The sequence below is a fragment of the Phascolarctos cinereus genome, unplaced genomic scaffold, assembly GCF_003287225.1.
Source record: "Phascolarctos cinereus isolate Bilbo 61053 unplaced genomic scaffold, phaCin_HiC Scaffold_9;HRSCAF=440, whole genome shotgun sequence".
Taxonomy (NCBI): domain Eukaryota; kingdom Metazoa; phylum Chordata; class Mammalia; order Diprotodontia; family Phascolarctidae; genus Phascolarctos; species Phascolarctos cinereus.
Window position 1 is genome coordinate 29,432,664 of NW_027556402.1, and position 15,306 is coordinate 29,447,969.

Here is a 15,306-nt window from a genome sequence, read left to right on the forward strand (position 1 = left end):
CCTTGCCACCATTCCTATGGGGCCCATCACCCATTATGCCCCCTTTCTGGTGCCCAGTCCCACTAACCCATCAGCATTTTCTTTACGCTAGAGTAATAACTACAGAAGTGACTTGTGAAGATCAGCTTAGATGGAATTCCAAGGCTTTCCTGTACCTCAAATATGTTCTTTCCCATTCTGGCCCCGTGTTCTCCCCATATTGGGAGACCTTGTATCCTAGGATCAACATTTCCCATTTCCCCAACAGAATTCTGTCTCAAAGTCTTTCACCCTATGTAGCATTGTAGTCTGAGGTTCATGGTCCTCCCAAAGGGTACCCTTGCTTGCCCCTGGTACCAGAATTGCTAGTACAATATCTACTTCCACCCAAGTGAGCTGGGAGAGGGACAGCTCTCTGCTGCATGCTGTGTATACAGAGGGAGATGTGATTCCTGAATGTCAAAGAGATTGCTGAGTGTGACTGTGTGTGTGTGTGTGTGTGTGAGAGAGAGAGAGAGACAGACAGAGAGTTAAGGTGAAAAATTTTGAATGGCTACTTTCCTGTCTTACAGTATGCATTTGTTGAATATTAATCATAGACTTTAGATCACCAACAAGCTTAGGCCAGACCTTTACAAACTGCTGGAGAGAAGGGTAAGTAGGAAGGTTCACAGTAAGAATCAGCCAATTCAGTACCACATATACTTTAAGGCTGCCATTAGAATATTGATGTAAGAGCAAACAATGATGAAATAATTTAGCTTCTTATAAATTTTGTTTAGGTAGTGTGACATATAAAAAGTTTGAGAGACATAATTTCTAGATAACTTATCATTTTATTAATCATGCTAGCAATAATTAATAAAAGGGATCAGTGACACTCTTACACGCCCAAGACCCCTCCTGGAACCCACTCAACACTTATATGCCCTTGGAAAAGTGGGTGTTCCTGAGGGTGGCAATCAATTCTGATTGGTTAACAAGTAATTAGAGAGAATTAATATTATAATGAGGGGTGGAGCTATTCTAATGAGGGACTGTGGGGAAAGTGACTTTGATTATATGTTTACTTCCAAATCTCTGGGCCTTGGGCAGGCTAATCAAAGAATTTATCCCCACCCAAATCTAAGTAGAACACAGGGTTTCCCCACCTGAGTGGGGACTGAACAAGATTGAGAAGAAAGTTAATCCAATCTCATTATTAGCAATGTCTTCCAGCCTTTGTCTCCCCAATATTAACAATTAGTTTTTTAATAAGCATTTCTCTCAGTAGAAAGGACTTGTGATTTTTTTTAAATATTATCTTTAGAGAATCCATAGATGGATTTGATATCACTAAATGGTCCATAAAATGGCATCTTTTTATTGTCGTAGAACATAATATATGCTTGAAGATAATAACTGAGGTAAAGCGTATGTCTTTGGGATAGATAAAACTAGAATTTTCTCTATTTTCTTCCAAGTTATGTGCTGTCATTGATGTTTTCATGACATAAGAAAAAAGTGATAGTTTTTCACATGGGTTTTGATTTTGCTGAATTTTTTCCTTTTCCTTCTTTTTTGGAAAAAATTTATTATAAGGGGTGGCTCTCTGGGAAGGAAAATGGGGAGAGGTATGGGGGAAATCAAACAAAAATATTTTTAAAAACTATTTAAAAATAAGCAGTATATAATGAACTATGGGGAAAAAATACAGCATTACATCCCTGGTTTATCTTCTACAACCAACTTCATAAACTGACAATGCTGTATTTGTAAAAAACATTTAATTTCTTTTTCTTCTCAGCAAGCAATATAACGAATGGCTTTCATTATATCACATCCAACTCCCAGTAGGACGAATAATCCCTTGGAGAAATGTGTGGAATTATGGTGACTTGCTAGCTTAAGTGGTGGTCACAATTTCTTCTCATTTTCAACCTGCTTTCATTCTCCAAAAAAAAAAAGCTCTACAGAAAAGTAACACTTCGATTTTGTGAAGTATAGTGAAATACTTTTCTTATAGTAAAATTTCTTCATAGAGGCAGTATAGTGCAATAGAATAAGCACTGGTTCTGGAGCCAATAGACCTGAATTCAGATCTCTCCTCTGACGATTATTTGTGTCACCAGTGGGCAAGTCACTTAACCTCCCTAGGCCTGTTTCCTCATCTGTAAAATGAGTGCAGGAGGAAAGTAAACTACATGGTCTTTGAGGTTACTTATAGCTCTAGACTTCTGATTCTAAAATCAAGTCATAACTTGGCAATGTAACTATTTTCAGACACTATTAGTTTGTAGTAGTTGTTTCAAGGAAAAGATAGAGTAAAAGGGTCTGAACTGATGAAAACTTGGGAGATGTGAATCCTAACCAAAATAGAATAGGAATAATTATTCTGGGAATTGTGCAACAGTCTGGTGTAATCTGATATCTAGAAATGCATTTGGCTATACTCCTATTCTTTGAAAAATGTAAGAACTTAAGGGGGCACTGCTGATTCTATTATTTTAATGCTAAATATGTTCAAATTCAGTTGTGGTGGCATATGAAATGGTAACAATTGGCTTTCCAGTCTGAGTCAGACCATAGGGTTATTATCAAAGATAAGTGTTCATTTCAGTGGCAGCTTAAAAACAAAATAAAAAGTATCCTAACTGACCTTGCACATCATGTGAAAGCAGATTAAGGAGTCTTGGAGTGAAAAGATGTATCAATGTCAAAAAACTTTTTAAAATGGTGAGCATGAACTTTGCAACTGTTTGTGCTGAAAGAATAGGAGTGCACTAAAGATAATTTCTAAATGTTTTATATTTTCCACCCTGGAGCTTTCCTCTTGTCTCTTGTTCTTTTAAAAAAAAAAGTTTACGAGAGCAAAGCCTGTCATTACTTTTTCCCAGATTTGGTCACAAGACTCTGGGATAAAATATTGTGTCAAGTGTTCTCCCGAAATCCATGAATGTTTAATAGATTCAAAGGCCCTAATTAAGTTTTAAACCCAGCAATTAACACTTTTTTTCTAGAAAAGAAAGGGCCAGGAGACTCCTCATTTGTGAATGCTAACACTACATTATCATGCTCAACCTTACTATTAAAATCAGTGAGCCATCAACGTGAGGCTGTAAATGTCTGGTGAACTGGAACGCAAAAGCCTATCAACTGGATTGTGACTTCACTAAGCACCTGAAATTTCCTAACAATCAGAGCCGTCCAAAATTGCCTCAGAAGATCATAGCTTTAAAGTTGGAAGGTGCTGTAAAGCTCATCTGAGCCAAATCCTTTATTTTGCAGCCCAGAAAAGCAAGGTTCTCCCCTCATCACCTCCCCCCCCCAAAATAACCCGGTTAAGTGAAGTGCCTAAGTTTACAAAAGTATATAGTAGAGTCCCAATTTAAACACAGGTGATTTCAAACTCCGTAGGGCGTTTCCCCTCAATACACCCCCGTAACCTTCTCAGTGATTTGCAATTCTAGGTCTTCTAAGACTTGATCAGGAATGTTGCTGTCATTTTGTTTTGCGTTAGTGATGGTTAGAATAGATGACATCTAAGGTTCCAGCCTCTTTCAATTCTAAAATTGCATCAACCTTCAAGTGAGTAGGCACCGGTAAGTAAGATAGTTATTCCATCTTCAAATCCTCCAGTTCCCAGATTACAAGAACAATGAGCTCCAGGTTGCACTCTTCCCCACCCCACTCCCCCTTTTTTTTTTAACAGTCTTCGCCATCCCCACCCAGAAATGTTAGAAAAATTAGTCCACTCTCTGCCAGACCTTAAGTGGGTGGGGAAGAATCTCTCTCTCCTACTGGCTGCCTTAAATATCACTTGGTTATTTGCAGTTTGGAAATGAGCTAAAGGGTAAACGAAGCTTCAGGGAGGCTCGTTCCGTCCGGGACCCGTGATTGGTGGGTCCAAGGCCAAAGGGCGCCCCGCCAGCCATCTGGCTAAACCTGTTTTGGCTCGGCCCCGCTGCCAACCCGAGAGGATCGAGCTGCTTCTGCCTACGGCCTGGGATAGGAAGGGCTCCGGGAATTCCTCGGGGTCAGGGATAGGGCTAGGAGGCAGACGTCTCACTCGCTTGGCTGCAGTGAGCGGAGGGGGTAGTGCGTGCATCTGTCCCCAGGTAAGGGCAGGGCGCGCGGTCGGGCGGCGGTGCGCCCGCCAGGCTGGCGGTTCCCCCTTATTCGCCTCTGGGTGAGTTATTCTTGCTCTTGTTCTGCAAAGGCACATGCCTGTTCTCCCGGAGTCCACGCCATCCCCGGCTTTCCGGGCCCACGGCCTTAGGATGTTCATTGCGGATTCAGGAGGCTGCGTTTTCCTCCCGGGGGTGGGGCCTCTGCGCCCACTTCCCATTGGTCGGTGGGGCGCGGCCCCCGCCGCGCTGCGGGCTTCCCGCAGGGAGGGAGGGGCGGAGCGGGGGCGTGGCTCGGAGGCCAATGTTCCGAATTCAGGCGGCCGGGACAGCTAGGCTCCTGAGTGCGGGGGCCGGCGGCGGCCTGGAAACGCGCGCGGGTGAGGTCCCGACGGGGCGTGCTGGGGACGGAGGCCGGGGAGGGGGCCTTCGGGCCGGGCCGGGATGAAGATGCTGCCGCCGCCGCCGCGGGGGGAATCCCCGACGCTCGGCCGGAAGGGCGGGGGGGGGGGACTGGACATGGGCCGCGGCCCTGGCCCCCGGCTTCTCCGCCCTTGGGTCTGGCTCGGCTTCCCCGGGGGTCCGGGCCTGCGGGGGAGGCTGGCCCTCAGCCTCCGAGGGGTTCTCATGGCCTGCGCGGGGGCGGGCGACCTGCCGTGGGCCCCGTCGCCACTTGTTGGGGGGCCCTCCGTCGCGAGGGGAACCATCACCCACTCAATCAGCAGCGAATAGAGAGGAAAGGGGACCTGGGGGAGAAAGCCGTCCTTCTTGTACCCGCACACCCTTTCTTCCCCTCTAGTTCCCCCTTTCCACGCCCCCCCCAGCAGAGCCCCCTCTTGTAGCCAGACTTCAGATGGGCCAAACACGCCTGTCACAAAATCCAGGGGTCTAGGATTCAAAGGGACCCCGGACACCACCCGGTCCAGGGCATTCTACAGAGGAGAAAACTGAAGCCCGAGGAAACTCAGTACGCTAAGGATCAGGCTCTGGACATCATCCGTGCATGCATCTCAATCTTGACTTTGGGGTGGGGGGCGGAGGGCAACGTTAAAATTCACGTGGGTGTTGTGGCATTCAGCTCATGCCATTCTCAAATATGTGTCAGAGGACAGCCACCAGAAAGCTAGAATGACTTCTGTTTACTGAACCGAGACTTCTTGATATAGGCTAAGAAAAAGTCACGTTAAATATAGCATAGTTTAGACAACGAAACCTAAAATATGAGCTTCCCTTTCCAGGTAGATAAACTGCCCAGCCCGCAAATTGGCCCCTGGTGAAGAAGGCTTTAAGTCTTGGGCTGCAATGTTTTATCTTTCACATCCTTGCCTTGGTAATTCTAGACGGTAACTCTCCAATGTGCTTCCATGGTGGTGAAGGTTCTAGATGTTACAATAAGTATGTACCCATTTCCTCCTTTCAGTGTTGGAGGGATGATCTCAAGGAAGGGTAAGAATGCTTTGAACTTAAAACTGCCTAAAAGCTCACAACGATGCCTTTTTGACTTACTTGAAAAGTTCAGGAGAGTAGTTTGAATTGTTGTTCATCCTTCCTTCTAGAAGAGGACCTCAGGAGGGTGATGTCTATTTTTTTTGGTGAGGCAGTGGGTTTAAGTGACTTGCCTAAGTCACACAGCTAGTGAGTATCATGTGCCTGAGGGTGGATTTGAATTCAGGTCCTCCTTACTCCAAGGACAGTTCTCTATCCATTGTGCCACCTAGCTGCCCCAAAAATCATGATTTTTTTTTTGGCAAGGCGATAGGTATTAAGTGACTTGCCCAGGGTCACACAGCTAGTAAATGTCAAGTGTCTGAGGCCAGATTTAGGAGGGTGATGTTTTGACTTACAAGTGAATTATATTTAAGTGAGGCAGGGCTGTGTAAAGTCCACCAGCCTCACTCTCTCTTCCAGTCATCAGAGTCCAGTGGCAAGATATGGGGCCATTCTACTGGCAGTGGCTGTGGATGCAGTGGGAGACGTTGGCCTTTTTAAGCTAAGATCTTTCCCAAGTCTCACTTCATCTGAAGCAATGCCTGTTCAATGATTAAAGGCTAGACAAGAATTGAGGTAAAAGATGGCTTACTTTCCCTTCATTAAATAATCACTCTGGAAGATTCTGTCCTGAACCTAAACCATTATTATTTACACTGAGCCATCCTAAGAAGAGCAAGTAAGCCTTGGGCTGGGACCTATTGGCCAATCAGTGAAAGCCAGGGTTTGAAGTCATAGTCATGTAGCTCTATTTGACTTACTTGGAACCTCCTGTGGAAGGCAGGCAACAACTTCCTGCCCTTTCAAAAAATGAAGTTGGAGAGTGGTTTAACTGCTGTCGGATTATACGGCATGGTTGGGGTAAAAATAAAGTCATAATGATAGCTTTGATGTATATAGGAATTGTTCAGCAACAAATGCATTTTAGTAAAGAATGAAGCATTTTCTTCCTGATTTTTCTTTTGTCTAGATGCTTTCATTTGTTGGAAACCTTTTTATGCCATATCAGTGTTTCATTTTAACTCTTAGCTGTCCTTTCAGCCTTGTTTTCACCCAACTGTGTTTCACCTGATATTGCCAGCCTTTAGGAACGATTAAAGGCACTAATGCTGCTCAGCCCCTGCTTTCATTAACACTAGATCAGCAAGTTGAAATAATTTTTGTATAAAATTGCTTTGTGTATATCAGATACAGGAAAAAACATTTTCTGAAAGTTAAATTGAGTGATTAAATTTTAGGACTTATCTTTAATGCACAAAAAATAAATATTTTATGTAATCGCCAGATTTTTATCATACTTACTTACTGTTTAGCCAATAGTCACTTTTTGTGGACAGGTTCATGGAATCACTAATCCAGAGATAGAAATAACTATAGACATCATCTAATTCAAGGCACTAATTCTACAGATTAAAAACTGAGACCTAAAGGTGTTTTGGTGGTATACGGAGTTCTAGGCCTGCCTGGAATCAAGATGACCCGAGTGCAAATTCAGCCCTAGTCTCTTACCAGCTATGTGACTCTGGGCAAGTCAGTTAACCTCGGGCTTTCTCAGTTTCCTCATCTATAAGCTAAGCTGAAAAGTTTCAAGGAAACCAGCTATTTTTAAGTATCCTATTTGGACTGTGATATATATTAGGCATACATAGAAATGAAGTGTATAAACGTAGGTATTTTCAGTATTATAAATATCAGAGATCTCTTAAAAGGCTTTAATTTACCTAGGGGGTCCTGATAATAGTATTTCTACTGAGTGTATTGTTTATCCTATGAGTTGAAGTAGCAGATGGCAGTTGAATGGTTTCAGTTATCCACTAAATAAATGGTTCATGGGTACCTTGGGACTATGCTGAGAGACCTTTTCATTCACTCTTGATTCCTGATGCAGCGAGGCCCATTTAAAATTTTTGCTTCTAGGGGTATTTCAACACTTTTGGATATGTGGTCCAATTTTTTTCTTTCACTATTAGGGTACTGAAAGTAAAAAAGGCAAGTGTCAGTTGTAAAAACTAAAGGAAAAGAATATCAGTGTTTTATTTTTTTTTCTTGTAACTTTGAGAGTTGTAGTAATATTAGAATGCCCGATTGGAAAGCATTGAGTGGTTATATCAGGAATTTAGCACAAAGTCTTTCAAAAATCTGGAGAAACAACAGGGGTTATCTAGTGCCTGGTGTACCTTTCAAAAAGGACAGTGCATTTTGGGGCATGTCATAATCCTGAAAAGTAACAAATTGTAGAGGAAAGGGAACTTGTTTTGGAGTCGGAAGAGATCTGGGTTCAAATACATCCTTTGATACTTAGTAGCTGTGTGACCTGATGAAAGTCACTGAACTTCTCAGTCAATTTTAGTTCCCTGCCATAAAATGGGTATAGTAATACTGGTGGATATCCACTATAGTTAGGTTGTTCTGAGAATCAAAATAGAGTGTTTATAAAGAGCTTTGAAAATCTTAACCATGATAATGTCGACTATTTCATCCCATTCCTGGCATGGTAGCAGGTATCATTTCTTATGTTGCAATTATATTTCATTATATTAGTATACCATAATTTGTTCAGCCATTCTTATGGGCGCATGCTTTGTTTAAATTTTTTTTGCTGCCACAAAAAAATACTTCTGAGAATGTTTTGGTATATTTGGGATCAAATCTTTTGCTGTTTCTCTCTATGACTACCTTGTGGTTTGTCCTTCCTACTCAGAGAGGATCATGACATCAGGAGGGTGATGTCATGACTTCATATAAATTGGATTTTAGTGAGGGAGGACTGTGCAAAGTCACCAGCCTCACTTTCTCCTCTGGAGCCATCTGGGTCCAGTGACAAGATATGGATCAGGACGACAGGAGATGGCCCAGGATGCAGTAGAAGACCTTGGCCTTTTTAAGCTAAGGTCTTTTCCGAGTTCTCACTTCGAGTGAGTTGTTACTCTGTCTACTTTATATTCCAAGTAGGCTATCTGGGCAGAAGATTAGAAAAGCTTAGTGACTTTTTTTAAACATAATTCCAAATTCTTTTCCTGAATAATTGCACCAATTCATATCTCCATCAACAACATATTAGTATATTTCCCTTCCCCTACTCCTTTTATCAAATGAATTAAAGTTGCTTGGTGGGATCTGCAGGAAATTTTTTTTTCAGTTTTTTAATGTTTTATTTATGCCTTTGAGGTTTTTTTAACCTGATCCCTGCCTACAAATCCTTCCATTTAACAAAGAAAAACACTTAAACAAAACTAAATAGCAAAGCATTTAGCAAACGATGGAGCATCCCGCTGCCAGAGTCCTTACCTCTCAGAAAGCATTCTGGGTCAGGACCCTTCCTGGGTGAAGAAAGTATCCCAAGAGATTAGCTAGTCTAACACCCTGCTCTGGACAGCTCCAGCAAAAGGACCAAGCTATCTGCAGAGGTCAAGTAGCTGCTCTGAGAGCCTAGCTGGGAATTTGTACTCAGTCTCCATCTTTTTTTTCTTCTTTTTTAATTTTTAATTTTTTAAAATTTATTTTGATTTATCAACAATCACTTCCATATGCTTTTGAGTTTAAAATTTTTCTCCCCCTTCCTCCCCACCTCCCTCCCCAAGATGGCACACAGTCTGATATAGGCTATACATATACATTCCTATTAAACATATTTTCACATTAGTGATGTTGTAAGTAAGAATTAGAACCAATAGGAGGAACCACCAGAAAGAGGATACAAAACTCAGCAGAAGAGGAAAAAAATAACAAATAGTATACTTCGATCTATATTCAAATTCCATAGTTCTTTCTTTGGATGTGGATAGCATTTTCCATTATGAGGCCTTTGGAGATGTCTTAGATCCTTGTATTGCTGGGAAGGGTTAAGTCTGTCAATGTTAGTCATCTGTTATTGTGTACAATGTTCTCTTGGTTCTGCTCACTTCACTCAGCATCAGACCATATAAGTCTTTTTCTGAAGTCAACCTGTTCATCATGCAGGAAATATTTTTTTAAGGGGAATTGATCATATTCTCTTGTCCCTATTACTTTGCAAAATAAAATTATAATAAAACCTAGATCAGGTTAATTTATGTTTTTCTAAATCAGTATGTTGCCCAAAGAGACATTTCTATTTGAGTATGAAACCACTGCTTTAAATGCTTCATTTTGTTGTTAATTAACCCCAGTACCCAGAGTAGAAGGAAATAGGCCATATGACTTATGGTATCCTAATGCAGTTTACTGAAGGATGTTCTTTGCCATCAGTGCATGCTTTGGTATGTGTCTCCAATTGGTGCCTACCAGCTATCTGGGCCGTGCACAGGGCTGTAGTCTCAGATCATCTGATATTAAAGTGAAACTGCCAAATGAGTCATTGGGATTGCAGCTGTAAAGCTAAACATGGCAGTACTTAGGAGATTGTGCTGGCGCCCCTGGGGTAGTGGGTGAATGTGGTTACCTGGGCTGGTTGGTTACCTAATTAGTTGGGTTCTACAGAAGCCTGTGATCTCAGATCAGCTTATTTGGGGCAGCAGCTATCATACCAAGTTCCCCTCTGTCTCTACATTAGCTGTTTCAGTTGTCAAGGGATATAAATGACCTTGAGGGTGCTTCTTGGAGGAAAACAGTAGAACTTCTGCTTGAAAGAATTCATAATTTTCCCTAGAAGATGCACACATATATAATATAGACACATATAAATAAAATATATATATATGTAAACATATGTGTGTATATGTGTATATACATGCATATCTAATGATTACCCAGACATATATAAGGATCAATGTGTATATATACATCTACACACATACACGTGCATGTATATGTTACATATATCAATGCTGACCTAGAGCGACTTGAAAAGGATGCTGAGTTTAAGAAGAAAAAAAGACTTCAACTTACTAATTTACCAAAGTATAAATACATTCATGTATATATTCTAGTGCAAGTGATACTGACAATAATTTATTCATTTTTACTCAGGGTTCATGGTATTTGAAGTTATAAAAATCCTAAATAGCAAGTATGTCCTTTTGTATATTATAAAAAGATATAGAGAGTCATAAATCAGACATTATGGAAGTCACAATTTGGTCACACTAATAAATCCTGTCCAACATTGACTCTTTGTCAGTTTGATGGGTGGGAGGAGAATCTATATATTTGCATTTATCTCATAATTATTTGGAGCATTTTTCATTTGTCTGTTCTCTCTAAAACTTGTTCATATCCTTTTACCATGTCTTTTAGGGGATGACCTTATACATTTGCATCAGTGGCATATATAAGATAGCAGACTTGAATATCAGAGATATTTGATACAAAGATGTTTTTCCACTCAGTTGTCACCACGAAGATTATTCTCTTCAGTCTAATTCATTCTCTTATGGGCTGTCTTGACTCTAAGTTCTTTGAGGATGGGAAATCTATGATGTTTCTGTGATTTCCCCAGTACATTGCTGAGTAAATTGAGTGGGCCAGGTGGAGGGGATACAGCAATAAAATACTTGTTGATTGGTTAATATATGTATTTCTTCGAGGAAAGTGTGTGAAATTTTTTAGACATGATATCTGGTTCCAGTTAATTAGGAACAACAGATTAAATAGTTCTGTAGAAAGGTTCAAGTTATCAATCTGCAAATATTCTGTCCATCCACCAAATTCTTCTGAGTCTTACCTTCTTTGCACATGAAGTACAGAAAATAAAAAAGGCCCAAGATAGAAACTTGAGATTAGTAAAAGTTTAATAACCGGCTTTCTGATAAAAAAAAAGTATGCAAGATAGACTTCTAAGTTTAATCTCCATTATTAGCATTTTCTCCATCTCTTTTTAAAATCTAGACAATCAACAAAACAATAAATCAAGCCCTGATTAGTAACTGAGATATAAATGCTCACAATGAAAATGTAACCATTGACTTTCACCATAGCCATTCTGAGCTGGCTCTAGCACACCTCTAAGGAGTTAGTGGGCACAACCTGGCTGAAATTCCCTCAATGGAGACTGAGAAGGAGTGGGGAGACAATGAGTAGGAGAACCCGGAGACAGCAGTGCCATGAAAACCGAAAAGAGAGTATACAGGAGAGCAGGTGATCAGAGGCTTCACGGAGGTCAAGAAGGATGAGGATTGAGAAGAGCTCATTGGTGACTTTGGAGAGAGCAATTCCTGTTGAATGATGAGGTCAGAAGCCAGACTACAAAAGGTTTGGAAGACAGTGAAAGGCACCTAGTGTAGATGGCTCTTTTTCAAGGAGCTTAGCCAAGAAGAGAAGACATAAAGGATGAGAGCTAGTAAGGATGGTCAGGTCAAGGGAAAGTTATGTTTGTTTGTTTGTTTTAAGGATGGGGAAGACTTGGGCAAGTTTGTAGGCAGTGAGAAAGAGTTAGGAGATTGAAGATAAAAGAAAGTAGGGATTATAGAGGGGCAATTTTCTGGAGAAGTCAACAGAAGATAAGATCAAGGTGCATGTAGAGTGGTTAACTCTAGCAAGGAGAAAGGCCACCTCCTCATCCAAGACCAAATGAAGGTAGTCATGAGAGATTTCTAAATGATAGAAGGAAGTGGTAGCCTCGTTTTTTCAGGGAATATAAGTACGAAGAGTGAAACAATTCGTACTCGCAAAGAAGCTTACATTCTAATGAGGAACACAATTATTGTTATTCAGTCATTTTTTAGTCCTGTCCAACTCCGTGATCCAATTTGGGTTTTTTTTGGTAAGAATAGTGGAGTAGATTGTCATTTCCTTCTCCAACTCATTTTATAGATGAGGAAACTGAGGCAAACTGTGTTAGGTGACTTGCCCAGGGTCACAGTTAGTGTCTGAAGCCAGATTGGAATTCAGGAAGACTCATCTTCCTGATTCCAGGCCCAGCACTTTATGCTACCTAGCTGCCCCACACAATTATACATCTATCCATCTATATACATACATGTATGTTTATATGTATAGTCTATAAATAGAATAAATATAATTACAAATTAAAATGGTACTTACATTACTGTAGAAACTAGTCATTATTTAAAATCTTATTCCTATGAGGAAAGTCAGTTAGGACTAACAGTGCCAGGAACATAGCTTTCTCCAAGTAGGGATGGGGTCTTACCTCCTTTCGCCAGAGGCACTTCAGTGGGAGGGGCCAGGGATGATGATCATTTGTATAGACAAGTTATTTGTATGTTGGATCCTGTCTAGATAATTAATTATGTGTGACCATTCTTCAAGATCAGCTACACCCAAAAAGTTCATGCAAATCCAACACAAAGGGAAAGACAAAAGTATTTTTTTAAAATTTTTCTTTTAAGGTGTTAAAATTTGCTAATTTTCATAAGCCTTATTATATGACTTATGTTTCTATATTTTGGAATGATTAATAAAAGATATCCTAATAACTAAGATGTAGTTTTTTGGGTTTTTTTGGGTTTTTTTTAGGCAATTGGAGTTAAGTTAAGGGTCACACAGCTAGTAATTATCAAGTATTTGGTCTGAGGCCAGATTTGAACTTGGTCCTCCTAACTTCAGGGCTGGTGCTCTATCCACTGTGCCACCTGGCTACCCCCCTACACTTACCAAGATGTAGTCTTAGCTAACAATTGGAGACTTTGGGAGATATCCATTCTTTTTTTTGGCAAGGTTTTAAAAAAAATTATATTGATATAGGTGAGTCACTTGATCTCAGTGCCCTTGGCAACTCTCTAAGACTCTTACATTGTGGAGAAGGGTGATTTTATTGATATAGTCAACTCTGGAATGAGAAGAGTTCCCTCTATCAATAAAATCTCAAGATCATTCCCTATATCTATCATCATTTGTTTTCATACCACGTCTATATTTTAGCATATCCTTTCTCCTCCTTCCTTATCCATTATTTCATCCCTCAGGACAAAGAATAAGAGAGAAAGGGTGGGATGGAGGAAACAGTTCAGCAAAACTATCCTACTCTTTGTAAGTGATTCCACCACCAGCCTTCATGCAGCCTCTGCACAGGCTGCCCCCACACTTGGGGTGCTCTTTCTTCTCTTCACCACTTGGAATCTCTAGCTCCCTGTAAGTCCCAGCTCAAAATGTCATGTCTTACACAAATTCTTTCCTGATTCTCCAGTTATTAGTGCTCTCCTTCACTACCCAGTTACTTATTTGTGTATATGTTGGGCCCCTTCCCTCAAGTAAAAGGTAAGCTGCTTAAGGCAAAGGATATTTTGTTCTAGTCTCTGTATTATACATACTTAGCATAGCACCTGGCACTGGTGCTTAATAAATGCTTGTCAAATTACTGCTTATAATTGCTTATAATGTCTATTTCTCTCTTCTCTGCCTAGTTGTATCATTTTTCTTGAAGACATTCCATTGGTCTTTTCTTTACCACCAAGTTCTTTGGAATCGAGTTATGTCAACAGCTGCTCTACTTACTTTAGTTAGAAGTGGAGGGTACCAGGTGAGAAGGAGAGCTCTGTTGACATCACGCCTACTGCACGATGACAAAAGAGTGACCTCCACCTGTCACAGCTCCACCTCTGAGCGAAGATCTTCTAGATTTGATTCGGACGGCAGTGGGCGTCCGGCTACATGGGACACTTTTGGGATCTGGGATAACCGCATTGATGAGCCAATTCTCCTCCCACCAAGCATTAAGTATGGAAAGCCAATTCCCAAAATTAGCCTGGAAAATGTGGGCTGCTCCTCCCAGATTGGAAAGCGGAAAGAGAATGAGGACCGGTTTGACTTTTCGCAGCTGACAGATGAAGTCCTGTACTTTGCAGTGTATGATGGGCACGGTGGATCTGCAGCTGCTGACTTCTGTCACACACACATGGAAAAATATATTATGTATGTACATCAGCTTTCTTTCTGGCATCTGGTGGTTACCCTAGTAAGGCCCTTATAGGCTTCTGATTCAGATTGAAGACATTTGTAAATCCCTTTTATCAAGTACTGATATTGTACTGCGTAAAAGTATTTGTGAAAGTTGCATCTTGTCAGTCTGTGGCTAAAGGTAGAAAAAGCAGCTTCCATTGTCTTTAAAAAAAAGTTTATTGAATTTTTTTCTACAATACTGTCACTTTCCAGTAACTGCAGCCCTCCCCCTCTTCTTCATAGAACTCTCCTTTGTTGCAAAGAAACATAGATCACAGCAACTGCATTTGATCATGTATGTAGAATGCAGTTTCTCAACTGAATGGAAAATGTTTATTTTCTCTCTTTTTTTTGAGCTAAGCTTTATTTGCTTCTTAATGAGAATTTTAGAAATACTTATTTGAGCTTTACTTATTTTTTTTTGTAAATATTGGTCAGGATTCATGGTGCTTAATTTGTATTTGGCCATTTCAAATGGCCTATATGGCTTTGAATTGTAGGCAGTAGATTTAAAGTCTTCTAATACTGCTATTGCGTGATGGTATTAGTGGTAGGGAGATTTCCTTAAGTGTGGTCACTGGAATCCTAATAAGTGATCTCACTGGCCTAGTTATCCTTAAGAGAGTGCTGTGTTACTAGTTCTGAATGAAAAAGAGTCCACCATCATACATCCAGGTAAATACCCATATTGTCTTAATAGATGAATATGTACCAGTTAGGTCACAGGATCTGTGAACCGAAAAGATACTTAGAGGTCATCTAGTGATCCTTTCATTTTACAGAGAAGACCACCTAGGTCTACAAAGGGCAAGTGACTGGCCCAAAATTACACAGATAGTAAGTAAGAGAAGCAATATTTGAACCCAGATCCTCTGAAGCTCTTTGTCTATCACACTGCTTGTGGTCATCATGCCTT

The 15,306-nt window shown here is 40.7% G+C and overlaps 1 protein-coding gene across 3 annotated transcripts in view; it reads left to right on the plus strand.

Moving 5' to 3' along the window:
- The first annotated feature begins 3,987 nt into the window (after positions 1 to 3,987).
- PPM1K (protein phosphatase, Mg2+/Mn2+ dependent 1K) overlaps positions 3,988 to 15,306 on the plus strand; it is a 36,753-nt gene continuing 25,434 nt past the window's right edge. Inside the window, exons 1-2 of one of the 3 annotated variants that reach the window (XM_020988310.2) lie at positions 3,988 to 4,076; positions 13,856 to 14,363. In XM_020988310.2, coding sequence (XP_020843969.1) covers positions 13,924 to 14,363 — 440 coding nt within the window. In that variant the 5' untranslated portion in view covers positions 3,988 to 4,076; positions 13,856 to 13,923. Of the gene's footprint in view, positions 4,077 to 4,358; positions 4,466 to 6,338; positions 6,435 to 13,855; positions 14,364 to 15,306 lie in introns of those variants that run through there. The other 2 variants (XM_020988309.2, XM_020988311.2) reach the window with 2 other exon arrangements.